The sequence below is a fragment of the Cyprinus carpio genome, chromosome B24, assembly GCF_018340385.1.
Source record: "Cyprinus carpio isolate SPL01 chromosome B24, ASM1834038v1, whole genome shotgun sequence".
Taxonomy (NCBI): domain Eukaryota; kingdom Metazoa; phylum Chordata; class Actinopteri; order Cypriniformes; family Cyprinidae; genus Cyprinus; species Cyprinus carpio.
Genome location: NC_056620.1, coordinates 495,913 through 513,363, shown reverse-complemented (window position 1 = coordinate 513,363; position 17,451 = coordinate 495,913). Strand labels below are relative to the sequence as shown.

The 17,451-nt window shown below is 34.0% G+C and overlaps 1 protein-coding gene across 1 annotated transcript in view; it reads right to left on the bottom strand.

The window, feature by feature from the left end:
• LOC109063879 (V-set and transmembrane domain-containing protein 2A-like) overlaps positions 1–14,214 on the bottom strand; it is a 41,188-nt gene extending 26,974 nt beyond the window's left edge. The window contains exons 1-2 of the mRNA XM_019080887.2: positions 13,959–14,214; positions 12,817–12,986 (exon numbers count right to left, since the gene is read on the bottom strand). Coding sequence (XP_018936432.1) covers positions 12,817–12,986; positions 13,959–14,037 — 249 coding nt within the window. The 5' untranslated portion in view covers positions 14,038–14,214. The remainder of the gene's footprint in view (positions 1–12,816; positions 12,987–13,958) is intronic.
• Between the last annotated feature and the right edge of the window lie 3,237 nt (positions 14,215–17,451).

The window sequence follows — 17,451 nt, the reverse complement described above, 5'->3', positions numbered from 1 at the left end:
TTAATTTTATTTTATTTTATTTGAAGTAATGGCTTTTTTCTGGTTTTAGACTTAGTTTTAGTTAACTATAATAACCCAGATCCATACTTGCTATGCCAACATACTTACAGTATGCTGAGGGTAAAAAATAAATATTTTTTTTTTTTTTAAACCTTTAACCCTGTGCAGTTTTGAAATGGTTTGTCATTACTGAATTAAATTTTCTTATTGGATTCACCCGGACCCAGACTTTCCATCTTAAACTCCTCATAAAAATATGAATATATGATATAGTATAAATTCTGTAATATATTCTGTTTATGAAGTTATCGCCCTGGTTACCAAGGAGATTACAGTGAGATGCTTGAGACTGAGACATGATTTGAGGAAAACAAGGAAAGTCAAGGTTAATTTCACTCGTGAGCAAAACATGGTTTATTAATTTGATATTTTCATTTTTTATTAAGGCTTTTATAAAGCCTTCCTAATTCCTAATCAAGCTGTAATTTTGTCAAATTTGGAAATATTATATACGTATGTGTATTTGGGGTACATAAAAAGAAAGCTGTGAAATTAGCCAAAAATTCTAAAAGTAATTTCCACCACAGATTTATTATTAAATGCAATTAAGAAAAAAAGAAAGAAAGAAAGAAAGAAAGAAAGAAAGAAAGAAGTTGTACTGTATGTACAGTATATACACTGTATTTATTGGACAAATTAAACTAGTGTGAGTGTGTTTTAAGAGACTTTATGACGTCTGTGGGTCAAAAGTATCTACAGTTGAAGGAACACCCATAAATAATATAAATATCATAAAAAAAACGTGGTTAAGCCCACTTCAGTGTTTTGCGTCATTTACACATCATAATATCTGAAGCATGTTAAAGTTTTGAGGGATAATTCATAAAATCATGTACTTCTTTATTTTTTTTTATTTTAACAATGAGCTAATTTGATTAGCTTTGTCATACTGTACAGGATAAGGACAACACTTTCATGAAATGCATCAAAGCCGAGGATAGTTTCCGGTTTCTGTGAATCGCATCATTATATTTTGTCCTTCAGGTAAATGCAAATGGAGTTCTGCAATCATTATTTTAAATTCATTATTTACTGGAAATAAAGTGGACTTTCAAGGATTGTAATGGATAGAGTGATTATTAATTTCTAGGCTGACATAATGCCAGATCAACTTTTAGGTTATTAGGTTATTATGGTTTTAGGCCAGTGTTATGGATTCCATATGGCTTGGATATCAGATGATTGTCACCTCCACTAATGCATCCAAGATACACCAACATCCACGAATCAACAAGGCTTTCCCTATAATGTGTGTTTGTGTTATCTGAGGAGATCAGGACTCGTCTGACTCACACCTTCAATCTCACTTCATTGATTGCAACACCTGACTTCCATTAGCTTTTAGAAAAGTCATTAACCTGAGGGGTTACATTTTCCAGTCTGATATATGAAAGTTTAAATGATGTGTTCAGTACTGACATGAAGTTTAGTTCAGCTATTAACTTAAGCTGATTGTCTTAAATTAAGCTTACTGTATGTCTGACTGTTGGAACATGTCAAAGCTGAACAGAATTCATGTAAATACAAGTTTCCAAAGATTTTTTTACCATTTATATTCGGCAGAATAAGTGAAATTGTTCTAGATGAAGCTTTGAGCATGTGGCATGATGTTGATCCATCAGATGTGTTTCACATAATCAGATGTGCTGCTGCTAACGAAAGACTAAGCGATTGTCATTCATATGCATGAAACAGCTGCTCACACAGTCTTCCAACCACGTTATGTTTATTTTATTTTACAGACGATCTCAGAAGTACTGGAATCAAAGTTTATCGTTTTCTATCTGCACACTGATGTCTGTGGTACTGACCAAAAATAGAGTAAATCATCTCTGGAAACTCATCTAGGCTGGCTGTTTATGATGCTGCAATGTTTTATTCACGTCCAACAAAGACTGTGTTGTAACTAATATGCGCTTCCACATATGGGCTTTCCCCATTTCACCAGTCAGTCATTTTTGTGTTTGTGGGACAATGAGTGGATGGGTTAGTTAGTGAGAAATAGCTCTGATAGATGCCCAAAATGCATTGCAATTGAAACATTGTTTTATTGCCGATAAGATCATTAAACAAGTAATAAAATCAAATTGCACATTAAGAAAATATTCAGTTACATGATTATAGAAGATATTTGGTGACACTTTCACTAGAGTTAAACTCCTAATCACTGCTTATCAGTAGTTAGTAGGGTTGTTTAGTTTAGTCACTGGATTAAGAGAAAAGGCTTCATTATGTGCTTTGACAGCCAGTATGTAATATATATGCTAATATGCAATAAATAGTGTTCCCTAATCAAAAGTGTTACAATATTTTAAAAATCAATTAAACTGTACTTACTTATACAATTAAAACGGTTAGAATAAATCCAATCAGTAATATTTTTTGCTGTCGTTATATATTAGTTCACATAAGTCCACATTTTACATGTTTGCTAATGATTCAAAAAAGCTTCCAAATACAAATATAACTGAACATGTTGGTCTAATAAATTACATTTGTGAAAAAAGAAGTACACTTTAGCTTACTTTTAAAGAGATAACTTATTACTGAAATAATATTTGAAGTGAATGTAATTTTTGGTACACTAATTTGAATCTTAATTGCATATAAATGAAACAGTAATATAGTTTGAAATGATATTAAATACAATTAGCTGGATTTTATTTAATTTAATTTATTTATTTATTTACCCACATACGTATTGTAGTTGCCATTTAGGACATTTAAAATATATAAACTTTAAATGTAAAATCCACCACAGTTATATTATAAACAACTACTTAACATGTGCTTTAGTATGTTAGTCTACACATAAAAAAAAAAAAATAATTAAAATAAAATAAAGTTTCCTTAAAGCACAACAGATTATTAAAACATAATGATTTAAAATATACTTTAAAAAATGGTAACACTTTACTTAAAGCCTTTATAATGTATTATAAAGGGTTATTAAAGGGTTTCATGCATTCAAATTATTCATAATGTGCATTGTTATTATATGTTGTCGTCAATAATTATAACCCAATTTTTAATTGCATAGTGTAACACTGAATTGATAAGTGTTATATTGTATCAACTTTGTTATGATTATTCATGAGGTTGTACAATGCATTATAATGTGTATTACAAGGCATAATATATGCATTAAAACTACTTTTATAATGTGTTGTACATAAAGGCTTTAAATAAAGTGTTACCAGTAAAACTTTTTGATTTGACATTATTGAAAAGTGCACTTTCAAAAAAAAATTAATAAATAAAAATAATTATAATAATAATTAAATTTAAAAATGTACATAGTCATGAAAATGTACTCTCTTCAAGTACACTTAAGTTGATTTTGTCAATAGTGTATTATTTGCAAGTACAAATTTTCAAATATAGTTCAAATATAGATTATTTCAATACAATAAACACTTCTTTTTCAGGTATCCACATAATGCATTTCACTTTAATTCTACACATTTACAAACTACACCACTAAAAACTCACACTGAGGAAATCGATCAAAACATTACACGATTAACTTCTTTAACAGATATTTAGATTAAAGCGCTAAAGTGACTGTTTATCAAAACACAGCGTTTGTTGAGTGAGCAGGACATACATGGACGAAACCTTTGACTATTTCAAAGGAGAGAGACCAAAAATCAGTCAATAGCATTGATCAGATTAATCTGATCTGTCACTTTAATGTGAAGAAACGTCCATGAGCTTCATCGTCACAACTGCATTTAATTCCTCCTGTTCCCGTCTCTTAAAGAGTCTCTCGTGAGCGAGAATGGAAATTACGGCAGAGGAGATCCGTGTCTTGAACAGGTCGGGGATTTGTAGGATTTGTAGCGTTGTAGGAGTGATATTAGGGTAAGTCGGCCCCACACGTTGAATAAATCATTCACTGATGTATAATTAAAGTCCTGAGAGATAAATTAGCCTGACTTAGTTTAATAAAGTTTTGATGAATACCTGCATTGGAGAAATTCACACCTCATGAAGTGCTCCATTTTAATATTAATAACCGTGAGGATGAGGAGGGAGAACTGGCAGGACAAAGCACTTCATCACTGCATCAGGAGAAGACAGCCTCCAGACTCAAGAAAGTAAGTAAAGAAAGATTGAGAGAAAACATTTCACCATGCCTACCCTAGTGAAAAAGTAATATACTGTATTCAAAATACATTTATTTCATACTAAGTATAGTTTGAATCTATTAACCAGCTATTAACATATTTACTGACATATCACTCCAGACTTACTGATATACAAATTACAATTCAACTTTATTAGGAGTACGACTTGTGCACAATGCACATTTCTTAATATTAAGCCTAAAATGTGTTTTAATGTCACTACTGATGAGGATTGTATGGTCTTTGAATAATATCAGTCTTTAAATGCAAGATGTGTAACTGAAGTATCCTTATAGTCTCACTTTAGCACAATCAAATATACTTCAAATATATTTCTTTAGTTGGACTTCAGCTTTACTTCCACACAATTAAAGTGCATTAAGCACAGAATTATTTGTTCCAGTTTAGCAGACTTTAAGTATACCAGTGTAGTTTACTAAAGGTACAATTGCAGGGTATTTTATTAAACACATAAATATGTGAATGTATTTGAAGTACACTTAGCATGAAATAAATGTATTTCAGATACATTTAAATATATTTATTGTTTACTATGGTAGCCAACAAACTAAAGATAGAACAAAATATGAGTTTTCAAGGCAGCAAATGTCTGCATATCAGATGATACTCAACGTGAGTCTCGATGGGACATTTTTAATGGATTTTCAAAATCAATATATTCAAATCAAATATATATAGCACACATGCAACTGAAATCATCTAAAAAAAAAAAAAAAATAAAAAAAAAAAAAAGGTTTGAATGGATTTTGTGTCTTCTGTGCATGATTCGAGCTGAATTTATTGAATACTCTGGGTTTGAGGTTCAGAACAAACGCTAACATGAACGTTTGAGGAACATCAATACAGTACATCTCGAAAGAGCTGTAAAAAGAAATGAAAGAAAGCTTTCTATATACAGAAGTTCAGGTGCCATTCAATACTTCCAATACGCTGCCTTCATGTAATCCTGCAGTGAAATCAAACGCCGGCCGTCTCAGGACTCCAGTCAGAATCCATTAGTAATTTCCTGCTGAGGTGCGATTCTGTAATCTGGGAATCGAATTCCAGTTCCACAACAAATGAGATAAGAACAGCAAGAAAACAGACCATAGAGTTCTGTTCCACATACTGAACCAAACTATAAGAACATAGAGTTCAGTTACAATTGATTTATGTTACATTTTATGAACCATTCTGTTATGCAATTCACTATAAAAATGGTTTTGCACAATTCATCATCAATAATATCATAGTTAAATATATTATTATTATTATTATTATTATTACATCTTGGGTGTGCATTATATTTCAATAATTTAACAGACTGGAGCCAATTATTCAACTTACATCAAGATTACAACACCTCAAAACATTATTCAGATGATTTATTTCAAGACATTGGTCCAGTTTTTGGAGAAAAACCAAAAGGAAATTTAGATTTTTTAAAATGTATGATTTATTTATTTATTAAATAATGTAACAGATGTATTACGCTTTTTATAAAATTACTAAATCTATGTTCAACAAGACATTTGTTTAACTTATATATTATTCTGCTATTTTCTCTAAGAAAAAAAAAATCATCAAAAAAAAAAAAAAAAAAAATTAAAAATAATAATAAAATTACAAATAAAATAAGAAATTGAAAAACCAAAGGACCATTTTGGAAGTTAGAATTATTCTACTGAGTAGTTAACTTAGTTAATAATGACTGGATAGTTATGTTCCCTATTGGTGTAGTTATACATATTTTATACATGCATATGTGCAGTTGAAGTCAAAAGTTTATATACACCTTGCAGAATCTACAAAATAAAATATGTAAAATTATAAAAAAAAAAAGAGGGATCATACAAAATGCATGTTATTGTTTATTTAGTACTGCCCTGAATAAGATATTTCACATAAAATATGTTTGCATATGGTCCACAAGAGAAAATAGTCTAATTTATAAAAAAATTACCCTGTTCAAAAGTTTACATCCCCTTGAATCTTAATACTGTATTGTTAACTGAACGATCCACAGCTGTATTTTTTTAATGTATTTATTTATTTATTTGTTTAGTGATATTGTTCATGAGTCCCTTGTTTGTCCTGAACAGTTCACCTGCCTGCTGCTCTTCAGAAAAATCTTTCAGCTCCCATCTGTGTGTATTTGTACCCTTTCCAGCTATTGTATGACGACTGTATGATTTTGAGATCCATATTTTCACACTGAGAACAACTGAGGGACTCATATGAAACTGTGACAGAAGGTTCAAACACTCACAGATGCTCCAGAAGAAAAAACCATGCAACCATGCATTTCTTTTGAACAGAAAGAAGATGTTTTTTATGTTTTATTTATTTATTTATTTGTTTATTCATTCATTCATTCATTTAGTTCTTCCCTTCAGAATCTACAGAAGACACTTACATGTTTCCCAGAAGACAAAATAAGTACAATTTACCCTGAGCTTCAAATTCGAAAAGTTTTACCCCCGGCTCTTAATGCATCGTTTTTTGTTTGTTTGTTTGTTTGTTTGTTTTCTGGAGCATCAGTGAGTGTTTGAACCTTCTGTAATAGTTGCATATGAGTCCCTCAGTTGTCCTCAGTGTGAAAAGATGGATCTCAAAATCAGTATAATACATTTTGCAGATTCTGCAAGGTGTATGTTAACTTTTGACTTCAACTGTATATGTTTATATGATTTTATGATATACTTTGTTTTTTAGTTAATGTTTACATCATTCTTCAATCTTTTGTATCATTCTTGCATTTATTTATTTAATTGTTTGTGCTGTTTTTTCATTTTCTAGTAGTGATTAATATTATAGAAGATTTTATTTTTGTTTTATTTTTTTCTTTTTTTTTCTCTCTTTTTTTCATCAAGATTTGACGTTACACCAGAGTCACGTGGGAACACACATGCACTTGTTGCGAAGCCGGTTCCAGAGATAGATGAGGCAGATCAAATGCGAGTCATTCACTAATTGGACCCCACAGTGCCTGGTGTCTTCAAAGGGAACTACTTTTGTTTTGATCCCCTAAATTGAGTTGGACTGCGCTGCTAGCTTCTCTTGTGCACATTACACGGCTGCTGATTGGCCCTCCCCGAACACGATCCTCTGTCCAGTCACTCCTCTTCCTCTCTTTTTCTCTCTGGAAAGCTGGTGGCAGCCTCTTTTTATCACGCGGTTGTGGCAGTTGTGGAAAGAATCCATTATACTGGGATCTCCAAATCCTCAACGGCCCAGAGTCAAGATTAAAAGAGTGACTGCCCACACACATTTATTCTCATCATCCCACTGAAGCTTCACTTTACATCGCCAGGCGGGGCCACTAAGAGTTGGCTTTTTTGTTGTTTTCCAGTGGGCTGATGAATATCTCTTCTTTGCCAGATTATTTCAGTTTTTGTTGGCAGTTTGTGCTGACTGAATGAGTTCAGCTGTGCCAGTTTATTCCTCAGCGGGGCTTTCCGTGATTCTGTGCCTTTGCCATCAAAGCCTTTGTGCGGTTATCACAGCTTGTCAATGACAATAAGGTTCATATGTCAGTGTGAATTAAGATGTGAGAACAAACACAGTAGCACCACTGCGGTGGGCAGAGCATCAGTCATCATGCTTTGAGTTCAGAAGTCATGGCATTTAGAAATCTGGTTAAAAAAGCGACACAACCTGCCGTCTTTGCGCTTCAGTGCTTCTCAACTGAAGAAATGATTAAACAATTTCCTCTCTCTCAGATGCTGTGTTGGAAAGTAACACAGTCGGTTCTTATATATCTGATGTTGTGTTGGATGGTAACAGGGTGTGTGTATAATATAGTTATATAAAATAGGCTAGTTTCGATTTAGAGTCTATTAGCAGCATTTTTAAGCGGTCAAGTCTTAAATCACAGTGCTAAAACCCAGTGGGACTGAGAAACTCTGAGCAAGTATTGCTAATGAAAAATTGTGGTCCAAACCACACATACTACTCCTGCCTTAAACTCCCTGCTGGCAGGTACTGTACATTATGTTAGTAAGATTTCTAGTAAGCACTAAACCGATGCGGTGGATTTGAGACTCGCTGCCTTGCCTTGTGAGATTTCAGTGCAATTTTACAAGCATTAATTGTGTTACTCAGTTGTAAGCGTCACAATAATAAGCTTTTCATTAAAGTCCACTGTGTGTTAGCAGTCCCAGTTTATGCTGCAAATGAACTCTAATAACTGACATGCAACTCTTTCAATTAAGCCAAAATCTGTGTCATTATTGACACTCAGTAATAAGCTCACAGTGTAAATGTTACGCTAGTCCAACTGAAGTAAGGCTCTGAGCATTTTTAGTTCCTTTATGCACTATCCAGTCTTGACTCGGCTCCAGGCTACAGGTCAGAAATCTGTGAAAGGACATGGTTGGTTCAGACTCGGTCGTGTCCACAGATGGAGAGCTTAATCAGAGCAGCATTACATTGATTATGAATGTGTCTGGCCTAACAATAGGCCGAGCTGATGGATGCATCTATCGGAGGCACACTCTTTCTTTGACCTTCAGAGCTTATTGTCTTTTAAAGTCTGGCGGAGGGACTTAGATAGAGAACTGGGTGGTAATTGGGCTAAAAAGAGAGAGACTGAGCGGATGATATGGATTTTGCATTAGTTTGTACTGGTAGGGAGTGTGCTGTCGAGATCGGACGCTCGTTTCCATCGGGAAAAGTAGACATTTGTGTGAAATCTTAAGTGATAAAACGTTGTCTCCTTGTGCAGCTGCAGTATCAGCGGTAGCTGTCAATTAAGCTTTACAAGACTGAAAATGCCTTCAGTCATGCCACAAGCAGTGGCGCTGGTCAGGATTTAGGGAGAAACTGGCTAATGTCTGTCCAATGAATTTCTCATTGACTCGGATGGACACTAGAACATGTTCCAAACCCTAGTGTGCTGCCTGCGTAGGCAGTGAGCCTAACCTTGTAAATGAGTGGTTTGGGATGATGAGTATACACTGTAAAAAATATATATATTTTTTTCAAAGCAAAAACAAAGATTATTGGAGTATGTTTTAAAATAAACTATTATTTCAGTCTTTCTACTTCAAAATATCACATTTAATTCAATGCAAAACAACTCTTTTGTTAAATTTACTAACAATTTCCAAGTGAAATTTGTTTTGGCACCAAATGCAACAATTTTCACACACAATGACATCACTTTCAGTACAGGAAACAGGGAACTGCAATAAGTAAATATATCTGCAAAAAGAAAGAGATGGGGGGGGTGGATAGGGACTATCAATATCAATTGCCTATCAATATTTGCTGACAAAAAGCACTCAAACAAAAGTACTGTAGCTTTGGAATTAAAAATATAGTTTTTTTTTTTTCACACCATTGCCAAAAGCTTAATTTTATTTAAAACTAATCACATTAAATTAATTATGAATATACATGGCACATCAACCAATACTTTTCAATAGTAAATAAAGTCCAAATATAACAGACTACTCTGTCATTTCACCTGCCATGATGGATTTATGCATCGCAATGCAATCTGGGAATGATATTTGTCATTCTTCATAGATGTCACTTATTCAACAGTTATAAAACATATACTGTATATCTGTGTCTTATAATTGATCTTTACATACAGTAGTATATAAAACTGCCTCTTATTTTCACCAAGGCTGCATTTAATTGATGAACAATACAGGAAAAAAAATGTAGTATTGTGAAATATTATTATAATTTAATATAGCTGTTTTGTATGTGAATATGTTAAAATGTAACTTATTGAATTTTCAGCATAATTTCTCTAGTCTTCAGTGTCACATGATCTTCAGAAATCATTCTAATATGCTGATTTGCTGCTCAAGAAACATTTATGAATATTATCAGTGTTGAAAACAGTTGTGCTGCACAATATTTTTTGTGGAAACTGTTTCATGATTTTTCATGATATACAGATAGATAGAAAGTTTAAAAGAACAGCATTTGATTGAAATATAAATCTTTTGTAACATTAATAATGTCTTCACTGTCACGTTTGATCAATTTTATGCAGCCTTGATTAAGAAAATTTATTTAAAATAAATAAAAAATAATAATAATAAAACTTTTGAAAGTGGCATAGCTTTACTGAACATTAATAAGCAATAATACTTCCCATATTCTCTTTGAACTGTTATATATCACACCTACATTTGGCCAGTGTAAAATCCGAGATGCCCTTCAGGATCTGCATACATATGATATATAATGTGAACTTCTGCTGTATAATTCTGGCCTGTGAGTCATGAAGAAGAAGCATGTTCCTTTAATGTTCTGCTGCTGCTGTGCTTGACTGGGCTTGATCCTGTCTCGCAGCCAACCTACATGCATATAATGATTACACTGATGGATCTATCGTCTTTCAGCTGGAAGAACTGCTATTTTCTTGTCTCAGATGCCAATGGTAATTTATACCTTAAGAAATCAAGAAAGGTAAGCCAACACATGCTATGAAGTCTTAACAAGATCCTTTTGTTCAGTTAAATTCAGCCCAATTAAGTGTTTATGCAATTTTTTTTTCCACAATTCTGATCCTTCTTATTACCATCATTTGATTCAAAAAATGTAAAGGTTAATAACCAAGGCCAAGCTTAAAATATAAACTCAATATCACACATCCAGTCCTAACATTTCAAGTGTTTTAGACAGTGCCTTTTCTATTTAATAAAACCCCTCTGAATGTGTGACGAGCAGCCGTAATTGCATGATTCGAGGTATTGCCATGACTAGTCATCGTAGCACAATAGCGCAGTGATGATAAAAACATGTTGTTTGATGATTCACATTTGACAGTCTCTAATTTTCCCTGCATTCGCATTCATCCATCAGCATGGTACACAGCGTTCAGCTAAAAATGTCAGTCTCTACCCAAGTCTTGATCTCTTTCTGAATAATGTTTGGATTAATAAACTTCCCTGACAAACGACAGCAAGTCGCAGCAAAGTTCACAAAAGAACACGACGGGCTGGAATAAATCCAGCTAATTCACCGGAGAGCATCTGAAAGAATGAACTTCAGCCCGTAAGTCTCCCATAAGTATGCAAATAAAGTAGATCTTTGCATTCGAAATTGCATTATCATTTGCATTTATGTGGGCCGTAGCTCTTTTGATAAATGGCCTCTTGTCTTGCTATGGGACATCAGAAATGTGCAATGATTTATCTGATTCAAGTGAGCATGTGGAGAGACTTTCGACGACTGGGATGCAGTCGGTTGCAGATTACAGCAAAGTGCTCCGGCCTAACCAGAGGTGAGTCCTTATGTATCATTACAGAGTAGAATCGGTATTATCTCTCATTCACAGCTATTAATAGCACCAGGAAGCTCTGTGCATTTGGCTGTCAGCGATAGTGATATCGATGGCTGCAGATTCAGGATCATATCCATTATAGATTATACAGTGACACAGCGACAGCACCGCTGCAGTCCTTCACTGTGCTGCACTATCACTCCTAATAGAGGTGAACGCTTCGATATTATACATCAGAAGCCATTGGCTCGTGTCACCCTTCTTATTATTGCTGGATGTCTTTTTGTAGGACGTCTCCTCGATCCTCATTTTTGTCAGATTTCGCCTCGCTGGGGACCCAGCTGCATGTCATTCGATGCACAATGCTCAGAGAAGAATGAGATTCAATCAGAGACGCCACGTTCAGCGTTACAGCTTCTCCAAATTGATAGATCCCATCGATCAAAGCCTTGGCAATATGTGTATGATAAGTGACAGCAATAGCTTAGTAATGGCAGTGTTAAATCTGAGCAGGAACAAAAAGGGATGTTCTTCTTCTTGTGCATTTATCAAACAAAAAATAACTTGTTTGATGTTGATGATGACAAAATGCAAATGCAAAAAAACTGCACTGTAACCCTACTATAAAGACATCTCTCAACAGAAATGACTAGGTGAGCCTGCCATGTTGGCATGTGCACAAAAACAAGGCACTGACTCATTTGTTGATGTTTTGTCATTAAACATGTAGTCATGTTACACAGAAACAGATCCAAACAAAGGCACACACAACACACACTTGTTGGCAGTCAGCCAGTGGCATCTCTAACACACACGTTGGACCATTGATGTCATTCGCATAGGCCTCGCTTCTGTGTTTTGTCCTTCAAAAGACCAAACGAGCATGTCACAGCGATTTAGTTGTGGATCTCAAAGCCTTAGGAGTCTTCCATTCGGTATGAATCATAAAGCGTGAATCAGGCAACACAACATCCTTGAGCAAAACAACTGATTAGTCTGACATGTATTGTTTGCTGTGTAAGTGTGTGTTTTGACGTGGAGGGTTAGGGGCTCTAATTATGTGACATGAGTGGGAATACAGGAATATTTTGCACGCTCTGCCTTTCAGAAGGACACATGAGTGAAACTAATTGCTGAGGTTGCTTTGCCGCAGAAGGGAACCAGTAGCAATGCAAACACAAGAGCAAAATGAGCAAAACTATTCATCCAGTCAATTAAAAGTGCAAAGAGTGGGGGTATAAAATGGATGCGTATCCACTAGGTGTGACAGAAAGAGGGAAATTCATGCAATGTGCCAAGGAGGCTTAGGAGGCTTCTTCTGTAGGCTGGGTAGTTACGGAATAACCCTTGCTTAACCCGTGCATAAAATGTTATTACCTCCGTATCGTCCTCATCCTCCTCGCTCGTAATCAGTTCCTCTGGAGCTCGAATAAACCACCACTGGATCTCTAAGTAAACCGAGGACATCCCACTTTGAAAGGCACATGCCATTTCAATGTTCTGTCCTTCCCTTGCAGTGATGTTAGTAGGGAAATCGGTAAACTTTCCTGCAAGAGAGACATAAGTTAACAGTCTACCAGTGATATATTTAACTCTTTAATTTTTATACATTATTATAATTTTCTTTAATAATAACAATAATAATTCATCTTCTGCTTACATTAAACACCATCAACTGTAAATAAAATTTGTAAAATAAATAAATAATAATAATATTAATTATTATTATTATTATTAATAATAAACAATAGGGATTATTGATTATATAGTTTATAGTTTTTTTTTATTAAAACACATTATATGACATATATATATTATATAACACACACTGTGTGTATATATATATATATATATATATATATATATATATATATATATATATATATATATATATTTTTTTTTTTTTTTTTTTTTTTTTTCCTCTTCTTCCCCTACTTTTATTTTTTGGGACGAGCCAAATGTATTGAATTAATACCTCGGACTGGAATGGACGTGTTCGTGGAGCAGTGTCTGTCTTTGTGAAATGGAATGAAATGAAGGACTTTGCTCCGCTGCGTTTATAAAGGCTTTAATGAGCGCTGTCCGTGGTGCTGAAAAACAACCGCAGTCCGTTTAACGAGAGCCCAGTTCTGACCATCCGCCACTTGAGATGCAAGTCGCGCATGCTGCTCCTTCAAAATTACCCTTTACTACCTATAATGCTGGCAAAGACACATAGCACGAGTTCATGTGAAGAGGAAGGACAGATACGAGACGATACGCAGACACTGAACGAGTTTTCCCGAAATCAACTGTTGATTTTTCTATTCTTCTGCTCGTCACGGACAGCATGCTGGCGTATTTATAACTTTTATCACTTATTGTTTAGAGAGCGGTACAAAGATGCATGCAGCAGTAGTTTTAACTGTAAAATAGCCATTGGGAGCATCTTTAAAGTTGATCATTTGGTGTACTATACTGCGGACTGGTGTGATGCATTAAAAGTCCGTAAATGTATTTTCAGCCGAAAATGTTCTTACCATCAAGAGAAAATCCAACTTGAATGGACAAACAGGAAAAGAGCACAAATCCAATACTGTCATGTAAGGTCCCCATCATTCCAAAGAGAAGCTGAGATCTCACATGAGCTGAAAAAAAGAGATGTCCTCCAGAAATGTTCAGCGCATTAAGTGAAAGCCACACGAAGAAGATGCGGAGCGGGAAACATACTGCAACTCTGCAACTCTCACACAGGTGCTCACTGCTCTCCACTGACTCTGAGGGGTGTTGATGGAGTAATAATGCTCTCTCTCTCTCTCTCTCTCTCTCTCTCTCTCTCTCTCTCTCTCTCTCTCATGAACGTCAGTGTGCGGCTCGCACGCGCTCCCCATTGATCGCGGAAAGAGTGGAGAGAGACGCAGCACTCAAACGAGATCACTCTGTATTTTTCAATTATGCTAAAAGAAAAAAAAAGAATATATATAATCAAGGATTTCGCTAACCCATTGTGTGTGTGTGTGTGTGTGTGTGTGTGTGTGTGTGTGTGTGTGTGTGTGTGTGTATATATATATATATATATATATATATATATATATATATATATTTTTTTTTTTTTTTTTTTTTTTTTTTTTTTTTTTTTCAATAATGCAGGTATGTTATGCTAAAAGAAAAAAAAGAATATATATGGCAACTTTTAATATAAATGACTGATATTAATTACAATTTTAATATTAATTAATATTAACTTTTCATATTAATTAAAGGGATAGTTCACCCAAAATAAAAATAATGTCATCAATTATTCACCCTCATGTCATTCCAAACCTGTAAGTCCTTCATTCATCTTCGGAACACATATTAAATGAGTCATGACATATTTATTTATTTATTTATTTATATATTTATTTATTTATTTGCACAAAAAAAATATATATTTATTTGGGGAAAAAATATATATATTTTCAACCCTCATTCTGACCCTCTCTTAAACAAGCTGTTTTTAAGGGGCGGGTCCTTTAAGGCTTATCAGTAATCAGCCACTGTTATGAAAGGCTAAAGTCACTGCATAGGACACACTATCACCGCCCCCTCGCTATTGCATGTGAGTGTTTTGACAACATAATCAAAGTAAAACGGTTATTTCCAGATGAAGCATTATGAAATCATTTGTGATGCGGCTGCAGTCAGATCTTGGTCCGCTTCATCTTTTGACAAATGTTTCTTTGTGACTCTCCATGACACTGTGCCTCGATTACTAAACAAAAGGCTCTGATCAATCCTCTGACCCGATCCGGGATGCCATTCTAATTTAAACTATCCTTACGCTGGGATCCTTCTGATATCTTTACAAAGACGTGAACAAGCTGTTTAAACCAAACGGGTCAAATCGAACATTCTCTCACTCCACTCCAAGAAACGTAGCAAGGACATCGGTAAAACAGTCCATGTGACATCAACGGTTCGACTGTAATTTTACAAAGCTACGAGAATACTTTTTGTGCACAAAGAAAACAAAAATAATGACTTTATTCAAAAATTCTTCATCTCAAGTTACCCTGTGCCTCCATTATGGAGAGTACGACGACGCATGCGCACACTTTCCTCTGCTCATAAACAAGGTGCAGCTCAGCAGCAGCAAAGCTACTGGGAGGCAAGTCTGCAACCTTTAGCCAAAAAAGCGTAATGGCTAATGCTTACGCTTCCACTCTGGCGGTACATGGGAAAGGAGACCAGAGGCCAATTTTTTTTTTTTTTTAAGGATTTCAATGGAGGAGAGGCTTCACTACACTAAATAAACAGCTTATCATTTAATGAATTAAAGGCCTATTAGCTAATCTTCAACATGTTTTACAAAGAAGAATACTTTTGTATTTTTAGAGTTTACACACAGAAAAAAAAATATATAGATAAAAAATGCAATTTTATAACAGAAGTCAATGACTTTTTGCAACAGGTGGGATACAGCTTATGGCACTTCTTATTCATTCCTATGGTACAGTATCTGTGAACGGAGACTGAGTGTTGCACAACTCTGACTGAATTTAAATGACATCAAGACAGTAATGTGATTGGATTTTAAGGCACATGTGATCCAAATTGACTGTTAAGCATTCCCCAATAGTAAGTCATAAAGACCTTCTTAATCTTAATTTGTGTTCCGAAGATGAACAAAGGTCTTCTTTGTTTTGAGAAGATTGGGGGTGGGTAATTAATCTAAGAATTTTCATTTTTGGGTGAACTATCCCTTTACTACTACTACTACTAATAATAAACTATTAGTGATAAGGGTAGCAGGAGTAGTATTAAAGGGATACTCCACCCCAAAATCGAAAATTTTGTCATTTATCACTTACCCCCCTTGTTGTTACATTTACATTTACATTTAATCATTTAGCAGACGCTTTTATCCAAAGCGACTTACAAATGAGAACAGTAGAAACAATCAGATCAACAAGAGAACAACAACGGTATAAAACCTGTAAAAGCTTTGTTCGTCTTCGGAACTCAATTTAAGATATTTTGGATGAAAACCGGGAGGCCTGTGACTGTCCCATAGACTGCCAAATAAATAACAGTGTCAAGGTCCATAAAAGGTAACATTGTACTTATACTACCTTTTGAATCAGATTACAAAAAAAAAAAAAAAAAAAAAAAATATTTAATGCTAATGGGAGGGGTTTCATACAGAGTGTCTATGAGAGTGACAGTAAATTTGACATAGTTCTCTCTTCTTACTGCCAATCAGTCTCTTAATTATTTGTCTTTTTTTTTTTCTTTTCTTTTTTTTTTACAAGTCGTGGAAACACTAGATCATGGCAATTTGCTTTGCTATTTGAGCAAATAGGAATGCAAACAACAACAACAACAACAAAACAAAAAACAACAGGCAGGGGTGTGTTCAATTGGGATTTTCGTGGTGCAGAGAGAATTTAAAGGACAAAAAAGTACTACAAAATATTAAGAATTGGAAAGTTTTTTTTTTTATTAGAAAAATAAAAGTTGTCTGACTTGTTATTTTGTTTTCTGAATTGTTGTTGTGTTTTTTTAGATTTGCATTTGCGTTTGTAATTGTTTATTTTGTTTTCAGAATTGTGATTTGTTATTCACTTTTCATTCACCATAGGAAACAGATGGGAATCAAATTCCATTAAGTGGAAACATCTGGTACTGAAGCCAAACAAAATCTGACATGTTTTGTGATATCAACCTCAAATTTTGAACAAAACTTTAGATTTATGCTGTTGAATTGTATACAGTCTTAGAGTAAAACATGTTTTAGAAATCATATATTTAATTAATTGGCATGCATATATTTAATTCCACTTAATAATTTTGTTTTTGTCAATTTTAAATTGTTAAGATGAAAATATTTTTTTTTTTTGGTTTTGTCAAATTGTGCTTATATATATATATATATATATATATATATATATATATATATATTATATATATATATATATATATATATATCTAAAATGTCATAATAAAAAATAAAATAAAAAAATCATAAAAAAAAAAAAAACTTAAGCAATT